General features: G+C 42.0%; 1 protein-coding gene across 5 annotated transcripts in view; it reads left to right on the forward strand.

The window, feature by feature from the left end:
* Invs (inversin) overlaps positions 1-25,821 on the forward strand; it is a 150,593-nt gene that overhangs the window by 106,089 nt on the left and 18,683 nt on the right. For 4 of the 5 annotated variants that reach the window (XM_031377361.1, XM_031377360.1, XM_031377362.1 and 1 more), the window contains 6 exons: positions 1,548-1,657; positions 4,953-5,124; positions 6,323-6,478; positions 6,872-7,101; positions 11,358-11,464; positions 15,051-15,263. In XM_031377361.1, the coding sequence (XP_031233221.1) occupies positions 1,548-1,657; positions 4,953-5,124; positions 6,323-6,478; positions 6,872-7,101; positions 11,358-11,464; positions 15,051-15,263 (988 nt within the window). Of the gene's footprint in view, positions 1-458; positions 518-1,547; positions 1,658-4,952; positions 5,125-6,322; positions 6,479-6,871; positions 7,102-11,357; positions 11,465-15,050; positions 15,264-25,821 lie in introns of those variants that run through there. The other variant, XM_031377364.1, reaches the window with a different exon arrangement.

Below are 25,821 nucleotides of genomic sequence, written 5' to 3' on the forward strand. Positions count from 1 at the left end.
GGTCCACTCAGTTAACAGTCCGAGGGTCTGCTCAGTTAACAGTCTGAGGGTCCACTCAGTTAACAGTCTGAGGGTCTACTCAGTTGTGAATATCTTGCCTTTAATTTTTAAATAGCACACCATATGTTTTAAAATGATTTTCATTTTTGCATACAGCTTTGATGTCAGACATGTCATTTAGTCTTTCTTCTAAGGTATTTTCACCCCTTTTCTGTTTCCTCTAGAAAGTGGTTATATTTCACAACTATGTTTGCAATTCACTTTCATTCTGTACATTCTGATTTTATTATTCTTATTAAATGGAATATTTTTTTATTTCAACTGTGTCTTCATTCCCATCTCCTCCTCTATTTCTTCTTACGCTCATTTTATTTCCTTCCATCAGCTTCTCATGTCAGCCTGTTTTCCTCCTCGGGTGCTCTCTTTTGTTTCGTAGAAGCCATCTCTTTCTGACTAAACTGAAGATGCCTAACAGTTTCTCGACTTTGCTCTGAGCCTTCCTGGCACCATCTCTGAGGTATGCCCTTCATCTTTCCAATGCTGATTTTCTTTCCCTTACTGAATGTTTTCTTTGCTCCTCAACCAAGAGTACATGTGTGTAGATTGACACTATTGCCCGGATAGTCATCAGGCCTGTATTTGGGTTAGGAAAACTCAGCCTTAAACCACAGAATAAGTACATGAGCACAACCCCCAGGCAGATCCCTTCCACCCAGCACAGCCTTGCTCAGAAGGTTCCTCCATCATGGTATCTCCTGCTCTGCCCTGTTCCTCACATGCTCTGTTAGAGAGTCTAAAAGGGTTTCTTAAGTTTGTTAGCCCTCTGTGTGGTGTTGTGTTGTGTCATTGTGTTTTTTGAAACAACCAGATGAGGTCCTAGCACTTTCTCGGTAGCCCAGGCTAGTCTCAGTTTTTCACTCCTCCTGCCTGAGCTCTCAAGTGCTGGGTTTACAGGCACACACCACCACTCCCAGCTTGCTAACTCTTTGCCCCTTTGTACAGTTTCTCCCTTGCAGAAACCACTTCTTTCAGGCTGTATACTACAGACTCTCAGCCCACCAGCACACCACAGTGCCTGCTCTCTGATTTCGTGGAGAGTGTACGCGCAGCCTTGATGTTGAAAGACTAGGGGAGCGCTATTGAGGGGCTGGTTTATCCTCAGAGCCAGAAGAGATAGTTCAGTTAGTTCAGCTGAGCAGTAGCAGGGAGCTGATGTTCAGTTCTCGGGGATCAGGAAGCACAACCTTGACGTGATAGGCAGTGAAGCCAGGAGGCAGCACCCAAGCCTGGCACTGCTGTCACTGCTTTTCCTTCCTGATGAAGCATCTTGTTTTTACTGTTGTAAGCTTGGCCTTCTTTCTACCCTGTCATAGGCACGGGGGAGGAGGAGGAAAAGGCTGTGCTAGGAGCTGTCGAAACCATTTTAAATGCTGTTGAATGCTACTGTTTTGCTTTTTCTTCTTCTTTTTTTTAACCTTCTTTCTTTTAAATGGATTAAAAACTGGCTTATCCCTTTGTGCGTGATACCTACCTGTGTCTGTTCTCAGGCCATGCACAGATTGTCCATCTCCTTCTAGAAAGAAACAAGTCTGGAACAATCCCTTCGGACAGCCAAGGAGCAACACCCTTGCACTATGCAGCTCAGAGTAACTTTGCTGTAAGTTATGATTCCCCTTTCTCTTAATAAAATGTTTATTATGATATAATTATAGCTTCATATTCAATATAAGAAATAATATGCCATTGTCCCGTGCCCCTTTTGGTCAGCCTATGATAGATGGAGTACAGTGTTATCAAAAGGAGGTTGGCACTGATCTAATTCAGAGTGCGCCGGGTTAAAGTTCATGTATCTGAGCTGGTAGAGTGATTAGCTCTTAACCATCATTCTGTCAGACACCATAATGCAGGTAATGGTCTGTGTTCTTATAAGGTTCCTAGTCACCTGCATTTTATATTGCTTTACTTAAATACTCTATATAACTTTTGCTTTACAGTGTGTATACTGCCTTATTTTGTGACTTTTATAGCACTAAGGATGTGCTACTGTTCAGCACCCTAGAATTGTCCTGAGATAATTGACTTTACAAAGTCTTGAAAGCTCAGCAGCAAGACTTTGCAGCTGGAAAAACCAACTTCTGGAATCCCAGCTGTGCAGATTGCTAGCTACGAGGCCTCACACAGCATTCTTAACATCTCTGAGTCTTTGCTTCTTCATAGATAGGTTGGTAACTATAAGTCTTCTTTCAGGACTGCTGGAAAGGTAAAACAAACTTAGGTAAGTGTCTATTGCACCTGGTGTGGAGCAGGAGTCTACACAGGCCATATCCTATGAGAGCAGTTGTGTACATATGAGGGCAGGTGTCCAAACACAGACTACATTCTTATGATTCATATTAGTGATTATGGGTTGTATACATCTGTGAAGGCAAAAGTGTGAATTATTATATCTAGAGGTCCTGACCATTATCTATAGTTCTTCCCTGATGGATCACAAAGTGCATTCTTATCTATTATGTCCTGGGTTCACTTGGTAGCATGAGAGTGTGTGGTCTGACCCTGAGACATTAAAGAGGCCACAGGTGGTTTTCTGTCTTCATCGTGAGTATGCAGTGAAGCTCTCAGTAGCTCTGGCCTGGGCAGAGTAGAACTCCTGCTTTTGACCTCAGTGTTCTACTGAGCATCTTATTTTCACTCCTTCTTACTCTGCGGAAGCCAGTTTGATCCTGTCTTGTATGCTAGTGATTCTACTACCTTTCTTTTAAATAGGGCAAAAACTCATGGGTACTCTTTGTGACAAGAACATTGTGTGTCTGCTCTTGGGTTGTTCACAGGCTGGCCATCTGCACACTTACACTCAGTCCTTCATGACCTCCCTAAAACTTTACTCAATGCACCACCTAGAGTTTTGGCAAACCATTATCTTTTATTAACTCTGGACATCTCAATAATATTTGGAGAAGTCTTAACACAGATGGGAAAGTCACGTGGCCCAAGCTGATGGGTCCATGGAAATGAAAACTCAGTACATGACTCAGCAGAAGCCTGTGAGGTGGGTCATAACATCCCATTTACAGGTCCTGAGAGATTAAATGCCTTGCCCATGATCGCGAACCAGATTTCAAACTCTAGCTTTAATACAAATACCAATAATTAAATACTTACCAGTGGGAATAAGGGAGAATGGTATCATATTACAGATGTTTAAATTAGGTAGTCTGTCAGTTTCTGAGTTGATTTTAATAATTATGCACATTTCTAAGCTCTGTTGCAAGCTTATCATTACATTAGCTTCTGTTGATTCCACATATGGCTGCTATTTTCTTTTTTGAAAAAACAAAAACAAAAACAAAAATAAACAAATCAGGAAATAGTTTTAAAATTAGGAAGCCTTATCATGCTGTGGACAGATTGCTGGGAGTTCCAGGTTTACATGGAACTCTTCCTGTACTTGCCTCCAATATTTATGTGGTCATAAACCTGTATTTCTTGCAGTGTAAAACAAGGACTAAATTAGATGAGCCATTGTATGTATTCTTTTTTATTATTGTGTATGTATAGGTGTTTTGTCTGCATATATGTCTGTGTAACGTGACTGCCTGGTGCCCTTGGAGAGCATAAGAGGGGTCAGCCTGTCTGCAAGTCAAGTTTCTGATGGTTTTAAGTCACCATTCAGGTGCTGGGAACTGAAGCCAACAGCTAGAGCGCTTGACTGCTGTGCTGGCTCTGCAGCCCAGCCCCCATTCTACATATAGAATATTAAGAGTCAGCTACAGAAAGTTCTTTTTGAAACTCTTTTATATTTATTCGAGCACAAGCTTCTTGGTCTTCGTAGAAATTAGTGTCTAGTTCAACATGGGAATATTAACCCAGGTACAAGAACTGGGAATAAACTCAGCAGCTGCACAGCACTGTGTGTGCAGCATGAGCAAGCGGGGCCCTGGATTTGATCCCAGCACCGAAACCAACAGTGTAACCCAACTGCTGGGCACTGCTAGGACTGTCTACCCAGGGTCCCTATTTTCCCATTATTTCAGAGGCAGGACCTTAAATATAGGAATGACTAAATAAAATTCCTTAAATGAGTTGAATGCTATATTTCACAGTAACTTTTGATTAGTAATCAACAAATGTATTAACCACCCAAGATTTCTAGAAATGAAATACACAGCGAGACAATCTGTTTGCCTTCTCTAGAGGCACACGTGAATATGGGGGTCTCTGCAGGTACAGTGTACAAGCATATGTATAACTTAATGCTAGTGGTAAGACTGAATTCTTTAAAGCCTTCTAATTTTCATTCCTAACAGTGGCCTTAAAAGTTTGAGAGCTTGATCAAAGAGACTCATTCTCAGTTATGTTACACTTGTCATCTTTTGATTTTATTATATTATTTTTTAATTTTTGACAGTTTCATTCATCCCCACCTTCTTCCCAGTAGGTTATTTACTGGAGCATGGGCAACTTAGCACTAATGAGGAGAGTGGGATGAGTTCCCCCAGCCACCACTGACTGTCATAGTCACTCAGAGAGGGGTGGGGCCTCACAAGCCCTTCTCCCTTCACCAGACATGTTGACAGGCCCAACAGCCGCAGTGAGTTCTCCACACGCCAGCCTTTGTCATGTGCAGAAAACACTGTTGGGCATCAGCCCTTCCCAGCCTCTGGCTCTTACAGTCTTTCTACCTCTTCTTCAGCATTTGCTGGGAGGGGGCAGTCATCACCCCAAATTTAAGGGCGTTGAATGAGAAAATTAGATCATGTCTTGAAGTGTTCTAGAAACAAAAACTATTATAAGGGAAGAAGTCTTCATTTTCTATCGAAATTGAAGTTTTATTGTTCATTAAAAAACATCAGGAGAAGAAGCCCTTGTCTTCATGGAATCACACAGGTGCTTTATTACCATGTAGAGATGTTCTCCACCACTGCAGTGTTTCAAATAAAGTCTTCTTACAGGAAACGGTTAAAGTGTTTTTAGAGCATCCTTCAGTGAAGGATGATGCTGACCTGGAAGGAAGAACATCTTTCATGTGGGCAGCAGGAAAAGGCAGTGACGACGTGCTCAGGACTATGCTGAGTTTGAAATCGGACATCGATATTAACATGGCAGACAAGTATGGAGGCACAGGTAGGAACTGGCACATGTGCTCATGGTGCTGAAAGGTGCTACCCACTTTATAATACAGAAACTTGAGGTCACCGTTTCTAAGATAATATTGTTTAGTAGTTTATTGTTTGAGTTAGCTTTTTACTTTTTAAGCTTGAGTTTGCCAAGATCTTACTCCAAAGGCTTTATTTCTTCCAAGTATTATGGCTAAAATTAGTGTCTCTACCAGGTAAAAATCAACATCTGGTTTATAACTCTGGCTATGCCTTAGACACAAGATAAAAACTTGTTTCATCATTTACTTTCATATTAAAAAAAAAAAAACAGAAACTGACAACTATGCATAGTTGGTGCTGAAGAAATAGCTCAGTGGGTAAGGCACTCGCCATGCAAATGTGAGGACCAGACACCGAGGATGCGGGGGTGGGGGGGTGAGGATGGGGCTTGGAGGCCGGGCAGTAATCCCCACGCTTGGGAGGAGACAAGAAACCCACAGAGCAAGCTGGCTGACCTGTGGAGTCAGTGGGAGACCCAGTGTAAATATGCATGTTAGAGCACAGTCAAGGAACCAATGTCAACTTTGGGCCTCAACACACGTGTGCATACTCATGCATGTACACCTCAGCATATATATACATATATATATACATGTGTAAAAAACTGTGCATATTTAGTAGTTACTAACACTTTAAAATATGTCTTAAGGGATGTGCATATCTAACTGTATTTTCAACTCTCATTTTTAATACTCTGCTTGAGTAGTATGACTGCTATTGCTGTTTCATGTTAGAACTTCCCATGACTCCAGAGCCTTCACTGCTTGACAGCCTTATCTGTCTTTACCAGACTCCTGCATCAATTTTTTTTTATTAATAGAGATCTGTAACTACATACTGGTCACTAAGAGGCATAGAATTTAGCATCCAATAAAAGCCTCTTCTTTGTTTGAAATCCCAATTGCAAGTCAGGAGGAAAAGAAAATCTCTAGCGCAACAGTGAGTACAGCCAGAACTCAGCAGCGACCTCACCATCCACCCACATACCACACCAACAACATGTACATGGCCAGAGCTGGGGTCAGGGGCAGGAAGGAGGAGGAAAAAAATTTGGATTTCATTTAGCCACAGTGAGGTGGAAATCAAGAGAAAGAAAAGCATTCTTAAAATTAAAAGGTAAAGTTATTGTGAGAGCTTACCAGAGGCTTTGGCTTCTGTTTTAGCTTTACACGCTGCTGCCCTTTCTGGCCACGTCAGCACCGTGAAGTTGTTATTGGACAATGATGCTCAAGTAGATGCTACTGACGTCATGAAACATACTCCACTGTTCCGAGCCTGCGAGATGGGACACAGAGATGTGATTCAGACACTTATTAAAGGTGAGCTGGCACAAGTGCTTCTATTATGGCTCACACAAAAGGTAGGCACTCCAACACATCCAGTGTGAATGCTTTCATTCACACACAGAGTCATGCATCAGAGAGTTCAGAAAGAGTGCCCAAGTGGCACTAGAAGAAAACTGTCTTCACCTGTAGCCTCACCAGTTGGTGAACATGTGATTCAGGTTACCACTTTGCAGTCACTGAAAGAGAATGAGTCCCAACCTCTCCAAACCATCAGGAATTCTCTACAGCTCTGGTACTGACACTGTATAATGCATAGAAGTATTTGGGGCAGCGGGGCAAAGCTTTTAAAGAGAACTGTTACATTTTTAAGCTCTGCTCTTCCCAGTAAATGCTGTCCGCACTCTCACTGCAGCTTTGCTTTGCTAGGCGGAGCACGAGTAGATCTGGTTGACCAGGATGGACATTCACTTCTACACTGGGCAGCGCTGGGCGGAAATGCTGACGTCTGCCAGATACTGATAGAAAATAAGATCAACCCAAACGTGCAGGATTACGCGGGAAGAACACCACTTCAGTGTGCTGCGTACGGAGGGTACATCAACTGCATGGCTGTGCTCATGGAGAACAATGCAGACCCCAACATCCAAGACAAAGAGGTAGAAACCCTGGGCTTTCTGTGCCACCAGCTCCATGGTGCGTAGAGCCCTTCTCTGCTATGAGTTAAGTAAAAATGTTATCACTCAGAGAAAGATGATTCCATTATCAGTGCTCTCTTCTAGTGCTCACTGTATCTTTATGTTATTTAACATATGTATACACATATGTGATATTTAAGATGCCTTTATTCACTTAAACCTAGCACCAACATTTTCTCAGTTGGTAAATAATCTTTCTCATGATCACAACTGCTTAATATCCTGAAATACCAAGAGCTTTATATTCAAGAATTGTGCATTCCACCCTCACAGTGACCCGATGAAGTAGTTACTGTCATTATCCCACCTCACAGCAGAGGAAACTGGGACTTAAGTAGCTTCAATGCTAATCCTGTAGTGACAATGCTTGGGAGTGGGGAGCCCTTAACTAAACTCTCGAGTTCAGTGACTAACTCCTGTACGTGGACAAGTCCCACCTTACAACCCTGCCAGAATTATCTTCATAAATTATCTTTCTTCTTTTGGATTATTCCCTTAGAATAATCCCTCTAAGGAGATTACAGAATCAAAGTAACAAATGCTATACAGTATGATCAGCTGTGGTGTGTATGTGTGTGTGTGTGTGTGTGTGTGTGTGTGTGTGTGTGTGTGAGAGAGAGAGAGAGAGAGAGAGAGAGAGAGACAGAGAGAGACAGAGAGACAGAGAGACAGAGAGAGAAAGACAGAGAGAAAGACAGAGAGACAGAGAGAGAGCTGCCAGAATCCTTAAAAAGATTTCATTCATGCCTCCTCTTCTATGCAGTACCAGTTTCCCTCAGTTTCCCTAGCACTACTTTTAAAGAGTTATCATAAGTTAGGTTTCCTAAGTCATAAATTAGATTCTCCATTAACCATTGAGGAAGTGTCCACCAAGATTGCTGTTGTGTGTAAAAACAGCATAATGAGAAGCTGGCAAGATGGTCAAGTGGGAAGGAGACAGCTGACTCCTGCAGCTGACTGATCACTGCCTACATGCTGGAGCAGGGGTGCATGCTGAATATATTAGGAATGCATCATTTATAACTTAGCATGTTCTTTATGTTGTGCTAAATGGACAGTTTCTTACATGCTTTTATCAAGTGACTTTCCAGTTCTGTTCATTTTTACGTGTAGCACTTTGGAATCCTCTGGTTTTGAACCATCTAGGATTTCTCGTGTAGTTCTGAGTGGAAATGGTGATGCTAGTTATCTTTAACTCATTCTGGTTTCTCAGCGACCTGGCTTCTAATACTTCACCACTGTAGGAGATTTTATTTCTAGTTGCTTAGATCATACTTAGATTTCTATCAAATATTCTTTGTGCATCTACCAACATGACTATATTCTTTTCTTCTTTTTTTCCTCTTGATAATGTGAATCAAGTTGACTGAATTTTGTTCAGACTGAGCCTCACTTACAGTGTAGTAGGTATTTGTGGGGGGGGATTTTGTTTACTAATATTTTAAGACCTTGTGCTTATGTTCATGGTAATTTCCCTTTCTTAGAACTTGTCAGGTTTGAGTAGAAGGAGTTTCTAACCTTATGAATAGGGCTAGAAAGTATTCTTCTAGGAATTTGTGTTGGATTGATGTTACTACTTCCTTAAGCACATGGTAAAATTTGTTGTTGAAGTCACTGGTTGTGGGAACTTTCTTAATGCATACTTTATTAATAAATGATCCAGCTCTTTAGTGGCTGTTAGACTATTCTGTTTCCTAATAATTTCCTTTACACTTTTGTAAGTACATTTTATTGGGAATTTTTCCATTTTATTCAAAATTTCAGTTGTATTTATAAAAATTGGTCACATTTGCTCTTGTCTATATTATATTTTAGGACAAAGCTATTTATCTATTAAGTGCATATATTAATAATATGTATTATTTCTCTTCTTTTTTTTTAAATTCAACCTGCCATTTTCAAACCTTCCAAGGACATCTGTCATTGTTGACTTTCTTCATTTTGAGCACATCTGTTTTTTGAATGGTGTTTGCTCCCATCTTTATTTCCTGCCACCACTTTCCTTAGGTTCTGACTTACTCTTGGTTTAGTGGGCAGGGGCCACTGTTTTAAGACACGGTCTCATGAGCCCGACACTGGCCTTGAACTTATAACATACCCACATATGATGTTGAACTCCTGATCCTCTTGCCCTCACCTCCTGAGTCCCAAGTACTAGGGTAGTAGGTGCTCCCTTTAATTTTTTTTCTTTTCTTTCAAAGACAGAATATCACCATGTAACTCATCCTGGAACTTACTTACCCCAGCTGACCTCCACCTTGACATCTTTTTCTCTCAGCTCCTAAGCTTGATTGCTAGATCCCTCGGATGAAAACTCAAGTTCCTCATATTGTCAATACTTTTGTCTAATTGTATGTCACTCCACCTCCGCTAAGCCCTGCTTGAGCTCTGCTGCAGCTTTTGGTTAAGGCACACCTTCCCTGTCATATAGTTAGAATATTCGCTTCTTTTTCCTTCGCTTTATTTGCAAGACTGCACATTATTTGGGAATCTACTGCTATTTTCCAAGTACCTGGGCATTTCCTTATTTCATAACCTTAATTTAATAGATTAGTTACCTATTGCTCCTGTGATAAATTAGCACAAACATCTGACAGGAATTAGTTATGTCACAAGAGTCTCACTGGGCTAAGAAACCAGAGTACAGTGAGGCTGCCCTGTTTCAGAGACCTTGAGGAGAAGCAGGGTTTCTGTTCTTTTCCATTTGTTTTCTTTAGTTTTGTGTTACAATGTTTCTAGCATTTACAGGCTGCTTGACTCATGGCCATCCTCCATTGTCAGAGCTGACCAGTGCTAGCTGAGTCACTGACAACAGCTCCCCAGCCCTTTGTCCCTTGGAAAGACCCACACAATAATCCAGGATGATCTCCCCATTGCAGGACAGCTGCTTTTCTGTGTAGCATCACAAGTCAGGGATTCTAGAAGTTACAGTAGAGACATCTTTTCAGGGAAGGGTGCATTCTTCTGAGACTTTCTTTATGATCCGCATATGGCTGATTTTGGTAGACACTCCCTATAGAACTGAGAAGAATTCCAATTCAGTCGTGGTTTAATGCAATGTTTCATGTCTATATACCAATTTTCAGGTTGTGTTACATATGTCTTCTATATCATTAGTGTTCTCTTACATGTTTCTAACATCAATCATTACAAAATAAAGCAGCTTAAAATCTAACACTATAAAAATTAATAAATAAAACTTTAAAACTATTTTTCAAAATTTACCACCATGATTTTGGCTCTAATTCCCCTTAATCCACTTCATTTGTCTGAAATGTTTAGAATCTGGGTTAGATGTGTACATATTTAGACTTGGGATAGCTTCCTCTCTGACACCTTCAACACTGTAAATACCTTATTTCTTTTCTGCACTTTTTCATGTCTTCTTTAGCTTTCCTTTTTTGGTTTACATTTAATTATTTATGTTTGTGTGCACATGCATGTATGTGCATGTTTATACACACACACACACATACACACACACATATATATATATATATATATATGGGAATTTATTAGAGTGGCTTATAGACTGTGGTTCAGCTAGTCCAACAATAGCTGTCTATCAATAGAAAGTCCCAGAATCAAGTAGTTGTTCAGTCCACAAAGCTAGATGTCTCAGATTGTCTTCAGTGTACACCAGAATCCTGACAAAGTAGGTTTTAATTCCAGTAATAGAATGATCTTTCCAGTGGGAGTAAAGCAAGCAGACAGAGAGTACGTTTCCTTCGTTGTCCTTTATATAGGCTGCCAGCAGAAGTCCTGGCCCAGGTTTAAGGTGGATCCTCCCATTTCAAATGATTTAAGTACCACAAATCCCTCACAATACCTAGCCACTTGTGTTTATGTTAATTCCAGATGTAATCCAGTTGTCAACCAAGAATAACAATCACACCATTTATTTTATTGAACTTGACTCAAAATTGGGTTTGCCTCCTGCTTTCTGGTAGTGAAAGTCAAGGTTTGCACTCTTGGTTGGAATGTCCCACAAGCAATGTCAAATCTTCCCCAGATCTCATCATAGGCAGTGCATGATGCCCTTTCACCAGCATGCTAGTTGTGATTACTCTAGTTAAGAACCATCTGTTTATTATATACTTCATAGCATTCCTTCCTTATCATTGATCAATCTGAGGAGAAATTGTTTCTTCTGAGTTATTATAACCATGTGTCTGAAACTGCTTACTCCAGTACAGTTGATGTGTTCATACTTGTAGGGACGAACAGCTTTGCACTGGTCCTGTAATAATGGCTACCTTGATGCCATTAAACTACTGCTAGACTTTGCTGCTTTCCCTAATCAGATGGAGAACAATGAGGAGAGGTAAGTCACTGATTGGGAAGGGGAGTGAATGTAGTGTTGTTCATCTCACATTCTTCCTTTCAAGTTGAGATATTGGTTCAGAAATAGTAAGTATACTCATAAAGAAATACTGTATAAAGCAATCCCTAGCCAGAGAAAAGAGCCAAATTTCCATGGAGAGTTCACTTAGAACAATGGGAACTTCGCTCCTGCTCAAAACTTTGGCTACCACTTATGGCAGGCTCACATATGCAGGTGGGGAAAGGACTCTCTTCAAGCTTGTACTTAACATATGGCCAGTGAAATTCTAACTGGTCAGGCCCAAGAATTCATCCAGGCCAGCAGAATGAGTTATATATGCAAGTTGTTTCTGTTACTGGAGAGGATATAATTAGTGAATAAAAGGCTGCCATCGAGTGTCTCAAACATACATGGAGAAGCTGAGATGAAAGCTGAACATCTACAAATATCCATAAACATTGTCTTCTCCAATAACATGGTTTACAGAGATATGCTAGGATTGTCACTCAAGGACTCCACCCAGTGAAGAGGCTCAGTCATGGTTGGGAGTGTAGCTCAGTTTCAAGTGCCTGGGTCCACCCACAGTATGGTTAGAAACAGACAGTGCAAAGTGAAGCTAAGCAGAAGACACTCTATGGCTCTTGGATCTGGGAAGGTGCTTGTAAATTGTAGGTAATAACTAAGTTTATGGCCAGGCTTTCTCACCCTCTCCCAGAGTCTGTCTTTGTTATAGAAAAAAATTGAAGGTGCTTCTCTCTAAGCTCCAAATGAAAAACAGAAAGGAAAGCTAAGAATCTCCTAAAGGAGTGATTTCTTTAAAGAATGCCTAGACCAAAAGGATGGCTCTGTAGGTAAAAGCACTTATTGCACAAGCCTAATGCCTGAGCTCTGTCCCCAGAGCCTAAGGTAGGAGAGACCCAACTCCTGGATGTTGTTCTCGGATCTCTATGTGTACCATGGCACTTCCTCACACACACGTATGCGCGCACCCACACACACCCCACAGCATATCATTGTCAATCAGTAATTAAAAAGCAGGATTTACTATAACAATGTTACTTCCTAGTTGCTCTATTTGTAAAGAAACAGTGGAAAAATGTTCTGGAGAGAGTGGCGGTTCCTTGGCCTGCTTCTCTTTCCATAGCAGTGCACATGGATGTACACACGTAAGAAGGTGGCATTGCTGCTTATGCTTATTGACATCCTGGCTTGGGCTTTCTGCTGAACCCATCAGCCCGTTCCCATGTGGCAGGTCCAATTGTATGTTATCTCTCATCAGTGTCTACATTGTTTCTTGGCTGGTTACCATCAATGTAGTGCTAATTTATACTTCTTGTGCATAGACATTAACTAAGTGATGTACCTCAAATAGACATCATTTCTGCCAACTTCTTCTGGCTCTCAGTCAATAGTTATCTGACAGCCACTCTCTCATGTCAATAGGAATATTCACAGGCTTGAATGTTTCTAAATGGAATGTGGAATGGAATGATAAGAACAACACAGTTGCTGAAACACTAGATATAAACGTCAGCCTTAAAACCTGGCTAGTTATTTACATTCTGTCTGTTTGAAGCTAAGATTGATTGGATCAAAAATCCTAATTGGAGGACTTATACATTATGTTTTACTAAGCAATTCCTGCTATATTTTTGTTAACATATCCTGTGGCTGTGCCTGTGTTATGTGTAGATGAATGCTGAGATGCAGGGAGATGGACTGATAGGACTTTACAATTTGCTTTAAAATATTTCAGCAAAAATTCAAAGGAAGAAATTGAAAGAAGTAAACATAGCAACAAAGCCTTACTAAGTACACATATTGTATGCAAATTGATTTCACAATCACTTCTGTTCTACCAGAATGTATTCATGAGTTGATAGAAAAGGAGGTTATATTAAACTGGGAGCTACTTGCAATTAATTATGTCTACATTCTGTATAAACTGGTTGCATAATTGTCAACAAGTTGCTTAACTTTCCTGGATCTCTATTTATGAAATGAAGATGTTTCATTTAGTGACTTGTAAAAGCCAGTTCATATTACTACCCTGTGCTCAGTGACTCTCTGATAATCTCATTAGTGGATGTGCAGCCAGAAGAGACAGTGTCCAATTCTTAATTCTTCAAAATTTACAAAATAACATCTATTTATAAGTATCAGTTGAGGCTACTTATTTAAGGTCTTCTCTTCCCCAAACAGTAGTGATATGTTCTGAATTGAGGTGTTCTGAAATGACCGGTTATTTTTTCAGCTATTGGGGTTTCATTGAGGAAACTATCCATGAATCTGTTACTCACCCAACACAGTCTGTGAATTCAGTTTCTTTCTTGAAGCAAGCAAACCACCCTTATTCTAAAACCTCTTCCTTGTATGCCTTCTGTAACTATTTGGTAAGTTTTGCAGAGAGGTTTTCTTTTCAGTAGCTATTATGAGGTTTTCTGAGCCTAACCTTGCATCCTTATAACCATCTCCTTTTCCCACTGGACGTGGTGATCCATGGTTATGTGGACTACCTCAGTCACCCTGCAGACTGCCTCAGTGTGCAGTTGTCACTAGGTAAACAAATGACTTTGGGTCCTATGGAAGTGTTCACGGCAGGCAACTACAGCATTATAACCCCTCCTGCAGTGTGGGTCCTGTGCTCATAAGAGCAGCAGCTGATCTGCAGGAACTGCTGCATGCTGGCCTAGCCCTTTCCATCCACCACCCACTTTCCCCACTCACTTTAACAGAGACAGCTAAGACCCCAAAAGATCTACTACCATCATTGGGAGAATATTTTTACTTCAGTTTTTATACTTTAATCCCATTCCAAGTCTTAAAATATGTATCATTTAAATGATGTTTTTCCCTGTAATTTTTTTTTTTATTATTTAGTCTGATTTACTGACTGGTCTTTTTATGACTTTTAAGTTCCATTTCACTTTTTTCAGGAAGGACTTCCTATTTACTATTTCTCCAATCTTCCATGAAACCTTCCAGTCCCTGCATGGTCTCTTTGCTTATATGTAGCTCTTGGTTCCATCTGGACTGGTTCAGTATATGATGCAATATACGAGACTCTAGCTGGGCAGGTATGCTGCACATCATATACTTACATTATGATTCACAATAGTAGCAAAATTACAATTAATGAAGTAGCAACAAAACTAATTTCATGGTTGGGGGTCACCACAACTTGAGGAACTGTATTAAACATGTAAAAATGTAATGTCATAACATTAAGAAGGTTGAGAACCACCTCTCTAGCTTGTGAGCCAGCTCCCAGAGCTCAGCTGCACAGGCTGAACCTGCAGCCTCTTGTTTTGTATTCCTTAGAGAAAAAAGGTGAACAGATTAGGTTTTGCCTGGGAAATCCCGTGGTAAAATGAGGGTCTGTTTGTTTGTTTGTTCATTTTTTGAGACAGGGTTTCTCTTTGTAGCACTGGCTGTCCTGGAACTCACTCTGTAGACTAGGCTGGAACCAAAGGTGTGTGGCGCCACCTCCTGGCTGAGCAAGGGTCTTACTTTTAAGTGTTAATATATCGGTTTCTCTATGCCTTTAATCACAATGCATTCCAAATCAGTCTTCCTCTAACTTCAGGTACACACCCCTTGATTATGCATTGCTTGGTGAGCGCCACGAGGTGATCCAGTTCATGCTGGAACATGGCGCCCTGTCCATCGCAGCTATACAAGACATCGCTGCCTTCAAAATCCAAGCAGTCTACAAAGGATACAAGGTCAGAAAAGCCTTCCGGGACCGGAAGAACCTCCTCATGAAGCATGAACAGCTGAGAAAAGACGCTGCAGCTAAGTAAGTGTGAGCCACCGAGATAGCTCTAAGCTGAGAAGGGAAGCTGGGTGGACTTGTGAGGGCCCAGAGTTCTGGATGGATCAGTGCCTCTGTCACCTTCTTGCTCTGCCCTCCCTCTAACTTCAGAGGATTGGGGCCTTAAGGAAGGAGGAAGACCCAGCCTAGAGTAAGCTACCAAGGGAGAACTTGTTTTCTCGCCCCTCCTGGCATGTGGGCAAGTGTGTGTGTGTGTGTGTGTGTGTGTGTGTGTGTGTGTGTGTGTGTGTGTGTGTGTGTGTATGTGTGTGTGTGCAGGTACACATGTGTAGGTAAAGACCAGAGGACCAAAAGTATCATTCTTTGGGTGCTGTCCACCTGGTTTTGAGACAGGTTCTCTCTCTGACCTTGCTAAGTAGGCTAGCCTGTCTGGTCAGAAATTCCCCAGGAACTGCCTGTCTCTACTGCCCGAACACTGAATTACAAGTATGTAATGTATCATGTACAGCATTTTTTTTTTTTTGAGATAGAGTCTCCCTATGTAGAATAGGCTGGCCTTGAACTCACAGAGAACTGCCAGCCTCTCTGCCTCATGCATGCTGAGAATAAAAGTGTGCACAGCCACACCCTGCCAGCTTTTTTTTTATTATTATTGTTATTATTGGTTTTTTGGTTTTTGGTTTTTTCGAGACAGGGTTTCTCTGTGTAGCCTTGGCTGTCCTGGAACTCACTCTGTAGACCAGGCTGGCCTCGAACTCGAACTCAGAAATCTGCCTGCCTCTGCCTCCCAAGTGCTGGGATTAAAGGCGTGCGCCACCACTGCCAGGCAACCCTGCCAGCTTTTTAAAATCATGAGCTCTAGAGTTTAAACTCATGCAGTCATACTGGAGCTACAAGCACTTTAACAGCTGATCCATCTCCCCAGCCACCTCTTGGGTTTTTTTTGTTTTATTTTGTTTTGTTTTTGTTTTTGTTTTTGTTTTTTTTTTTGAAAGAAACTAATATCTAACCTATTTTGCTAAATGGATGTTAAGTCTAGTTTTGATTTAACTAAGGCAGCCACTTGTATAATTAACTGGCTCTTCCTCCTCATTTCCTGACAAACCTGTGTGAATACAGTTGCCATATGTGCATGTGGAGGGGGCTCAGGACTTCCTGTAAATTCTAAGATCAATGAATACCCAAAATTCTTACATAAAATGGCAGAGTATTTATATATGACATACACTCATCCTCCTATATACATTAAGCCATCTATAGATTACTTACAATGCCTAATATAACATTAATGACAGGTAAATTGCTACAAAGTAACATTTAGTGAACAATGACAATCAAAAGTATCTACAGTGTTTATCACAAAGGTTTTTTTTTTTCAAAATTTCTAATCTGCAATTGGTTGATAACTGCTACAGAAGTATTCTAAATATCTGAACCTTTTTATATTAACACTGCTGATGGAGCTGTTGATGAGTGTTCCTGGAGGCTAACTCCCTGGCTATATCTTGAGATTCTCCAAGTGTTGAGTCCTCAGCTCTTGAATATTTCTGTCTGTCCCACAATAGAGAAGTATAAGTGGGATAAAGAACCATTAAAAAAAATGTTAGAGATACTTGGTGAGAAGTGAAAGGGTGCTGTGTGCTGGGGTGCTAACTGCAATGCCAGCCCTCCACTGGTAAGCTTGCAAGAAACACAGAAAAAGTTCTGTGACTCTCAAGACACTGACGAAGTTGGAATCTTAGTTTGGGTTACTGTTGCTATAATGAAACACCATGACCAAAGCAACTTGGGGAGGAAAGGGTTTATTCAAGTCACATTCCCACATCACAATCCATCATCAGAGGAAGTCAGGACAGGAACTCAAACAGGGCAGGAACCTGGAGGCGGAGGCTGACAGTGAGGCCATGAAGGGATGCTGCTGACTTGCTTGCTCAGTCTATAGGCTGGATGTCTGAGCTAGTCTTCAGTTGACCCTTGAATCCCAAAGAAGTAGACTCTAGTACCAGTGAAAGAGTGAACTTGCTAGCAAATCAAGGACAAGCAGGCAAAGAGCAAACCCCCCTTCTTCCACATCCTTATATAGGATTCTAACAGAAGGTGTAGCCCAGCTTAGATCTGAATTAAAGACCCTGATTAAGGCATGGCCTTTCCCAGCTCAAAAGGTGTGGATTAAAGGTTTGTCTTCCTATTTCCAAGATGCAGATTAGGAGTGGATCTTCCTGTAAGCAAAAATCCCACAGAGGTGTGACCTCCATCTTTGGGTTTTGGTTCCAGATGTAGTCAAGTTGACAACCAGGTATAGCCATCATAGCTGCCAGCCCAGGAACCTTCATATTACACTCTTTTTTTATGTTATACACATATTTACGCACTGTATGTATGTGTTCAAGTGTGCACATACATACTGTGAGTCGAAGACTGAGACATCTGTGACTTTCAGTCTCAGCACTGACTGCCTCCTTTGATGTAGGGTTTCTGCTGACCTGGAGCTCAGCAATGAAGCTAGGTTAGCTAGCCAGTGAGTCTCAAAGATCCTTCAGTCTCCACATACTCACCACTGGGATCTCAAGAGGGTGCTGCCGAGTCTGGATTTTTACATAGATTCTGGGGACCTAAAGCAGGACCTCATGTTTGCAAGGCAAATGCTCTACAAACTAAGCATCCCTCAGCCCGCCCCCAACCGCCTTCCTAAACAGGTCCTCACTATGTAGCCCAGACTGCTCTTAAGCTCCTGATGCTCCTACTTCATCCCCACCGAGGGGAGGGATGCACATGTGTGCCCTGCCGCTCTCAGCTTGCAGTCTCTCCTGTCTCCATGAGGCTGACTTCATTGTTAGCCGAAAGCCTCTGCATGCCTCTTTGTTTTAACCTTCCGTTAAAAGTCCTCTGCATGTGGGAGACAGGTGTGAGGAAACAGTTCACATGACAAAGTGTCCTTAGCTGTAAGTGAATGCTCTCTCTGTATGAGATGGACTATTGTACCAGAAGGGGCCCATTAACGGGATTATTGTAAGACTCCCAGTGAATGCCTGACACATTGGCTCCACCAGAGCCTGTGCAGATGCCTCCCAGACTACAATAGTTTTGCTTACAGATTTGGACCTAAGATGCTGTGAAAGATAAGAATTCAGGATTCAAAGGTATTACCTTGAAATTTGGTATTTCCCCAGTATAAGACTCTTACATTACGGAGCAACACTTTCCTCCCACTCAGCCTTAGTGCTGAGTAAGCAACTGATGCTGTATGGTGCCTCATGTCACTAAACTGATGTTCACTGCATGAGCCTTCCAGAGCTGCCAGAAGCTAAGCGGTGTCTGGACACATGACACACACTATTGGGCTAAGACAGTAGTACAGCAGAAGCACCCTAACAATAGAGCATGGGAAAGTTACAAGAATGTGCTCCCTTTCTCTCTCAAAATATCCTAGGCACTGTTTTTAAACCTTTCATTTGAGGAAAGCCCTTTTTGACAGATCCGAATTTTTGGCATTTCTGCTCCTGTACTTCAGAGGCATTGTTAAGTGTGAAGGTTGTTTGAACACAGCACTGTCCAATCACAGCTGTGATCCTCAAAACCACATTGCTCCGAATGGCACAACATTTAAAACTTTAAAACTGGTTATTCCTAGAGTTTTCTTTTACTATTTCAGACCCAGGCTCACAGTGGGAAACAGAAACTAAAGGAAACACAGGTATACTGTGGGCTTCTGTATTTCCTCCTATGGATACTTCCTTACACTTGGCTAATGTAAGAATCCTTCAGAATCCAGTCAACTCTCCAAAGGCAGTGTGGGTGACATTGTAAGGGACATATTCACTCAAGCCCATTCTGCATCATTTGTCCAGACAGGAGATGAACTCTTTCCTGTCCCCTCCCAGCACAGTGAGGGATAGGAGAGTAGGAATAATAGACGCAGAGCCAGCCCGTGAGATGTACTGTGATGGCCTCATCAAAGACAGTGTCCCTCTCTGGGCATCTACCTGATCTGAGGGCATGCTTCAAGGCTGCGGAGACTCCCAAGTCTGCACTGGAAGCCTCTTCCTCCTCTCCATAAGGAACCACAAGTTTAGATGAACACACCGTTGAGTCAGTGCAGAGCTGGGGACTGAGAACTGACTTGTGATGTGTCCTGTACAGAAAACGGGGTTTAAAACTTCGGCGCCCTTAAGCAGCATTGTGCATTACAGCTTTATCTTTTCCTAACATGTACTTCAGTATCCTGGGCTGAGGCTTGAAACAGCAAGATTTAGAAAAAGCTAGAACAACCCACCCTCGTTATTCCAGTGAGGTCCTTCACAATGGAAGAAAGAACCTCTTTGTTTTTGATGTTTAGCTTCTGAAGCTAACGTTTGGGAACTCTTTTAAATAGCAGCTGGGCTTGTTGTGATCATACTGCAGCTTAAACTTGGAAAACTGCAGTGTCTTCTGTTGTTCCTCATTTATAGACAGGCATTCATTTACTTGGGTCAGTGTTGAAAGTAGAGTCCAGAACATTCAGCCATCACTGCCCTCACTCATCATTGTATAGACCCCACCTCCTGCACTCATCACTGCGTAGACACCAGGTGAAGCTCTTGGAGACTACTCTCAGTCGTCTCACTTTCATTCTTGAATGTTATTGCTTAAAGACCTAGTCATTGTTTAATTTGTCTTTGAGATTTTGCTTTAAGAAATAAAACCCATAATTCTGCTGCTGCATCTTTGATGAAGGTATGCCAGGCACGTGGCATTATCTCAGTGTCCATTTTTTATTTAACCATGTTTGGGCATCAGGAATCACCTTTGTAAATCGAACAAGTGAACAGGACTCATTAAACACAAAGGAAAGTGTTCTCTAATTCATGGTGAAGTTGGGAAAAACAAGATTACAGATATAGTTTCTAAGAGGTATTTTAGAAAGTCCTATTTAAGAAATACTCATACTTACTTAAAAGCACATTATAACTCAAAGGGCACTGTTTATATTGCAGCTAGAATAAACATAGTATGATTTTCCTGCCAGAGCATAGAGTGGAAATCAGACTTAGGCAGAACTTGTTTATGTCAATCACTTGGCTCCCATGAAGCCTCCCATTTACAGGATTTTATTTCATTCTCATCTCTCTTACTCTTCCTTCCTCTGTCTTTTGAATTACACCATCTCCACACTGAGCCTACCCCTACTCGCTAGACTTCTACACATGCTATCTTGTTTTCTCCTAGAAAAGTACCCATTCTTAAGGAGCTAAAACCATACAGTGGAAAAAAGACAGCATTTTCAACAGATGGTGCTGGCTCAACTGGCGGTTAGCATGTAGAAAAATGCAAATCGATCCATTCCTATCTCCTTGTACAAAGCTCAAGTCCAAGTGGACCAGGGACCTCCACATCAAACCAGATACATTGAAACTAATAGAAGAGAAAGTGGGGAAGAACCTAGAGCAAATAGGCACAGGGGAATATTTCCTGAACAGAACACCACTAGCTTATGCTCTAAGATCAAGAATCGACAAATGGGACTTCATAAAATTGCAAAGCTTCTGTAAGGCAAAAGACACTGTTAACAGGGCAAAACGGCAACCAACAAATTGGGAAAAGATCTTTGCAATCTGATAAAGGGCTAATATCCAATGTATACAAAGAACTCAAGAAGTTAGACTCCAGAGAACCAAATAACCCTATTAAAAACTGAGGTACAGAGCTAAACAAAGAATTCTCAACTGATGAATACCGAATGGCTGAGAAGCACCTAAAGAAATGCTCAACATCCTTAGTCATCAGGGAAATGCAAATCAAAACAACTCTGAGATTCCACCTCACACCAGTCCGATTGGCTAGGATAAAAAACTCAGGTGACAGCAGATGCTGGAGAGGTTGTAGAGATAGAGGAACACTACTTCATTGCTGGTGGGATTGCAAGCTAGTACAACCATTCTGGAAATCAGTATGGCAGTTCCTCCGGAAATTGGACATAGTTCTACCGGAGGACCCAGCTATACCACTCCTGGGCATATACCCAGAAGATGCTCCAACATGTTCATAGCAGCCTTATTTATAATAGCCAGAAACTGAAAACAACACAGATGTCCCTCAACAGAGGAATGAATACAGAAATTGTGGTACATCTACACAATGGAGTACTACTCAGCTATTAAAAACAATAAATTTATGAAATTCTTAGGGAAATGGATGGATCTGGAGAATATCATCCTGAGTGAGGTAACACAATCACAAAAGAACACACATGGTATGCACTCTCTAAGTGGTTATTAACCCAGAAGTTCGGAATACAGGAAGAACAACCCACAAACGACAAGGAACTCAAGAAGAAGGAAGATGAAAAAGTGGACATTTCATTCCTTCTTAAAAGGGGGAAACCAAATACCCACGGAAGGAGTTGCAGAGACTAACTATGGAGCAGAGACTGAAGGAAGGACAAGCCAGCCTAATATAGCTATCTCCTGAGAGACTCTGACAGTACCTGACTAACACAGATGTAGAGGTTCACAGCCATCCATTGAACTGAGTACAGGGTCCCCAATGAAGGAGTTAGAGAAAGGACCAATGGAGCTGAAGGGTTTGCAGCCCCCTATGACAGGATCAGACAATAATATGACAATAATATGAACTAATTAGTACCCTCAGAGCTCCCAGGGACTCAACCACCAACCAAGGAGTATACATGGTAGGACTGATTGTTCTGGCAGCATGTGTATAGTAGAGGATTGCAAAATCAATCATCAGTGGGAGAAGAGCTTGGCCCTGTGAAGGTTCTGTGCCCCAGTGTAGGGGAATGCCAGGGCCAATAAGTGGGAGAGGGTGGGGTGGCAAGCATGGGGAGGGGGGAGCTAACAGGGGTTTGTTCTTGTTGTTTTTGTTTGTTTGTTTGTTTGTTTGTTTCTGGGAGGGGAAACTGGGAAAAGAAAAATCATATGACATGTAAATAAAGAAAATATCTAATAAAAAAACAAAAAAAAATTTAAAAAAATAATAATGAGGTTAAAAAAGAAAAACTAAATTAGAGCCAGAACACAGGTGCACATCTAGGTCCAGCTCCTCTGGAGGCTGATGAAGAAGGGTCAGATGAATCCAGTGCTGTTGCCCTAACCCTTGGCCCCTCTGGATGGTCCTTGAGGATAGGGAATAAGGTGCAGAGTCAACAACACAGTCTCTGGGAGTCAGGGGAGAGGCAGAAGCAGACTTGTTGATTGTGGGGTTGGGGTGTGCCTTTATACCGTCTACCTGTGCCCCACTGCTCCATGACATCTTGCTCCCTGTAGCCAGCACCATCTGATTGGCTGACCAGGTCATGCGCTCTCTCGTCATTTGTCTCCATGTGCCAGGCAGATCTTAAGGTTGTAAGATGCATGTGTCATTATGGGCTTCAAGACCTGTGTAAGCAACATAGCTAGAGACCCTGTCTCAAATGTTTTACTATTATTTCTTTTAATTAGATCATCTCTCTAGAAAACCTCTTACTCAGTCTCCCACCCTTACCTCCTAGAACTCTGATCCTCTATCTTCAGCTGCCCCCTGGGCACTTGTACTTTACCATCCTGTGGTCACCTGCCCACACATTGGACCACTGGGACATCACATCTATATTCTTGAATACCAGTATTGTCTCCAGGTCTCTGTTTGTCTCCACTCAACACCCACACACCTTGAGACTTGATGGTCAGCAATCTCAAACTTTCTGTTCTTCCTCACTGACCCCACTGAGAGACCTAGGCTTCCTTCTGGCTATTATGAGTATAAGATGGGCTTGTAGACTTACACAAGTAAGTCCAGGCTGGCTACCTGTGGGGAGCCGCAGCTGCCACCCTATACATCTATATTGAACACCTGGTCTCCGGCCAGAGCAGAGAGCATTGAGATAAACAAGCCTTAGTTGGAAAAGCTGTGTGCCTCTAGTTTATGATGCAAGCTGGCATGATTTCTCGTAGCCTATTATGCTTTGCCATGTAGCCGATGGTGATTGGGACCAGGGAAAGTATTTAACCCACAAGGGCTGGGGGCTGGAGAGAGAATATAAGAAGTAGTGAGTAAGTATGTAGAATTAGGGCTGGTGATGGGTTATATAAGATTTAGGAGTAAGTATGTAGAATTGGGGCTGGTAATGGGATAGGAGAGAAGATGTAGATATAGAAGTAAGATGTAAGGACAGATTAAGATGTAGAATTAGGAATAAGTATGTAACTAATAAGACGTAACTAATAAGATGTAAGTAGTAATAAGTAAGATGTAAGAAGAAGATATAGAAGAATATAAAAGAAGCTAGCTAGCTAGAGACGAAGTAAAAATAAAGGTTCCTGATTAAACTGCATGGAGAAGGGCTTGGTGTTTGCCTCCTTATTTCCGCTGGACTGGAAAGGCGTGCGACAGCTACCCAGTTCAAGATGAAGTTCTCTCTATAAGGAGTTTTGTGTCCTCAAATCAAATGATGGAGAATTTTGCCTCTCCAAAGACAGCACATTCCATCAGTGGAGGCTTCTGACTCTGCTTCTATTTTTTGTTGTCATGCTTACATTTATGTGTGTTTGCCTGTGTCTGAATATGTGTGTGAGTACAAGTGCCTATAGAAACAGGGGAGGCATAGGATCCCCCTAGGTTTGGAGTTATAGGCAGTTGAAAGCCTGCCTGATTGGATGCTGGGAACCAAACTCAGGTCTTCTGCAAGAGTAGTACATACTTTTAGCTGCTGACCCATCTCTCTAGCCCTTAGAGGTATTTTCTTTGAATCTACCCCTCAAAGCCAAAGACAGAAATCTACATATTTTCTCATAAACCAACTCTAAGGGGTGCTCATGAGACTCCCATTTCTACCACAGACATTCTTTGGCTTTATAATAAATCTTGTTGCAGCCTGCATCCCTGAATATCCCCAGTTCTTCAGGGGTGAGCATTTCACTATATTGCTCACAAAGTCTCCTAATCCACAAGGAGTTACTTCTGTGGCCTCTTTTGTGCTCTAATTCCTTAGAGCCTCCAGCTCCCATCAGAAAAATAAAGTTTCCTTAATCAGATGGCCTTTAAGGTTGCCCTAAGACCATGTACAGATTTCCATATGTCAAGCCCATACATCCATTTTAGCAAAAGAGAAGCTACAGCTTGCTTTTGTTTTTTTGTTTTTTTTAAAACTCTCGTTATCAAAGAGGCTGGTGAGTCACAAAAGATTTTCTTGTAACTGGACTGAATGATTTCTGAGGTCCTTCCAGCACTAACATTCTATAAGCCAAAGGTCCCAGACACACAACAATTTCTTATTCCCTGGGGAGGAAGTTAAAGACCAAATACTACTCTACCTGTTACTCAGAGACAATGAAGAGATAGAACCTGACAGACGCCAGAAACCAAGCAACAGCAACGGGAAAGGTTACAGCCAAGCCTGCTCCATCTCAAGCAGTAATCAGCTCCTCTCACCAGAAACATTCCAGCAGGAGCTCAGTTGTCATCTCTACAGGGCATTATCAAAGGGAATTTAAAATCACAGAAAGCTCTGGCCTCTGAAATGTCTTCTAAGTCAAAGACAGGGTGAGAGCTGGGTTGCAAGTCTTTGCTTATGGTCTTTCCCCTAACCCCCCTGCCTGGAATAACCTCTTCCTTCCCTCCACTCCTGTTTTGACATTCTTCATAAGGAGTCCTTTCCTCTCTGTCTAATTAGTGTTTGCCTCCTGTATCCCCTATCTCTGTATAGACACCTCAGACACAGCACTCATCCCCTCCAGATCTCCCTCCTGTATCCCCTATCTCTGTATAGACATCTCAGACACAGCACTCATCCCCTCCAGATCTCCCTCCCTGTCTGCAGGAGGATGTGGATCTGGTTCCCAGACCCGACTGTCAACTCCTTAAGAGCAAGGACTGTGTGTCTGTGTCATATCTCCAACACCTTACAGTATGTGGTGTATGGTAAGAATTCAATAAATAAACATTGAGTAACTGCCCCTGGAGTGGTTCTGAGACCGCCTCCTGGAAGTCATTTGGCACTCTATAGAAGTATACAGTCTTTTCCCCCATATCCTGTGTGTACATGGTATGTGTGTGTAGGTGCAAACACCTTAGTACACATGTGGAGGGTCAGAGGATAACTCTGTAAGGTCAGTACCTTCATGTAGGTTTGTGGGGTTCAACTCAGGTGATCGGGCTTGGATAGCATGCACCTCTACCCACTGAGCCATCAACCAGCCCCCAACCTTCTGAGATTGTGACATGACGTTGTCAGACATACATTCATAGCCATCCTGGGACACAGCCCAGTGGGTACATTGAACATGCCTTCTAGTCCTTAATTTCCCCCTTTGTCAAATGGAAGCACTGGGCTGTGAATTAGTTACTTCTACTGTTACCAAAATGACTGACAGAAACAACTTCTAGGAAGAAAGATTTTGGCTCATGGTTTCAGTGGTACCTGTCCTTCCTGGTGGGGAGGATATGGTAGCACGCAGCAGTTCACATTGTGGAAGCCAAAGAGCAAGGAAAGAGAACAGGAAGGGGCAAAGCTTCAAAAGCCCAGCGCCAGTGGCCTACTTCCTCCTGCCAGCCCCCCAGCGCCAGTGACCTACTTCCTCCAGCCAGCCCCCCAGCGCCAGTGACCTAC

Source organism: Mastomys coucha, unplaced genomic scaffold (assembly GCF_008632895.1).
Source record: "Mastomys coucha isolate ucsf_1 unplaced genomic scaffold, UCSF_Mcou_1 pScaffold18, whole genome shotgun sequence".
Taxonomy (NCBI): Eukaryota; Metazoa; Chordata; class Mammalia; order Rodentia; family Muridae; genus Mastomys; species Mastomys coucha.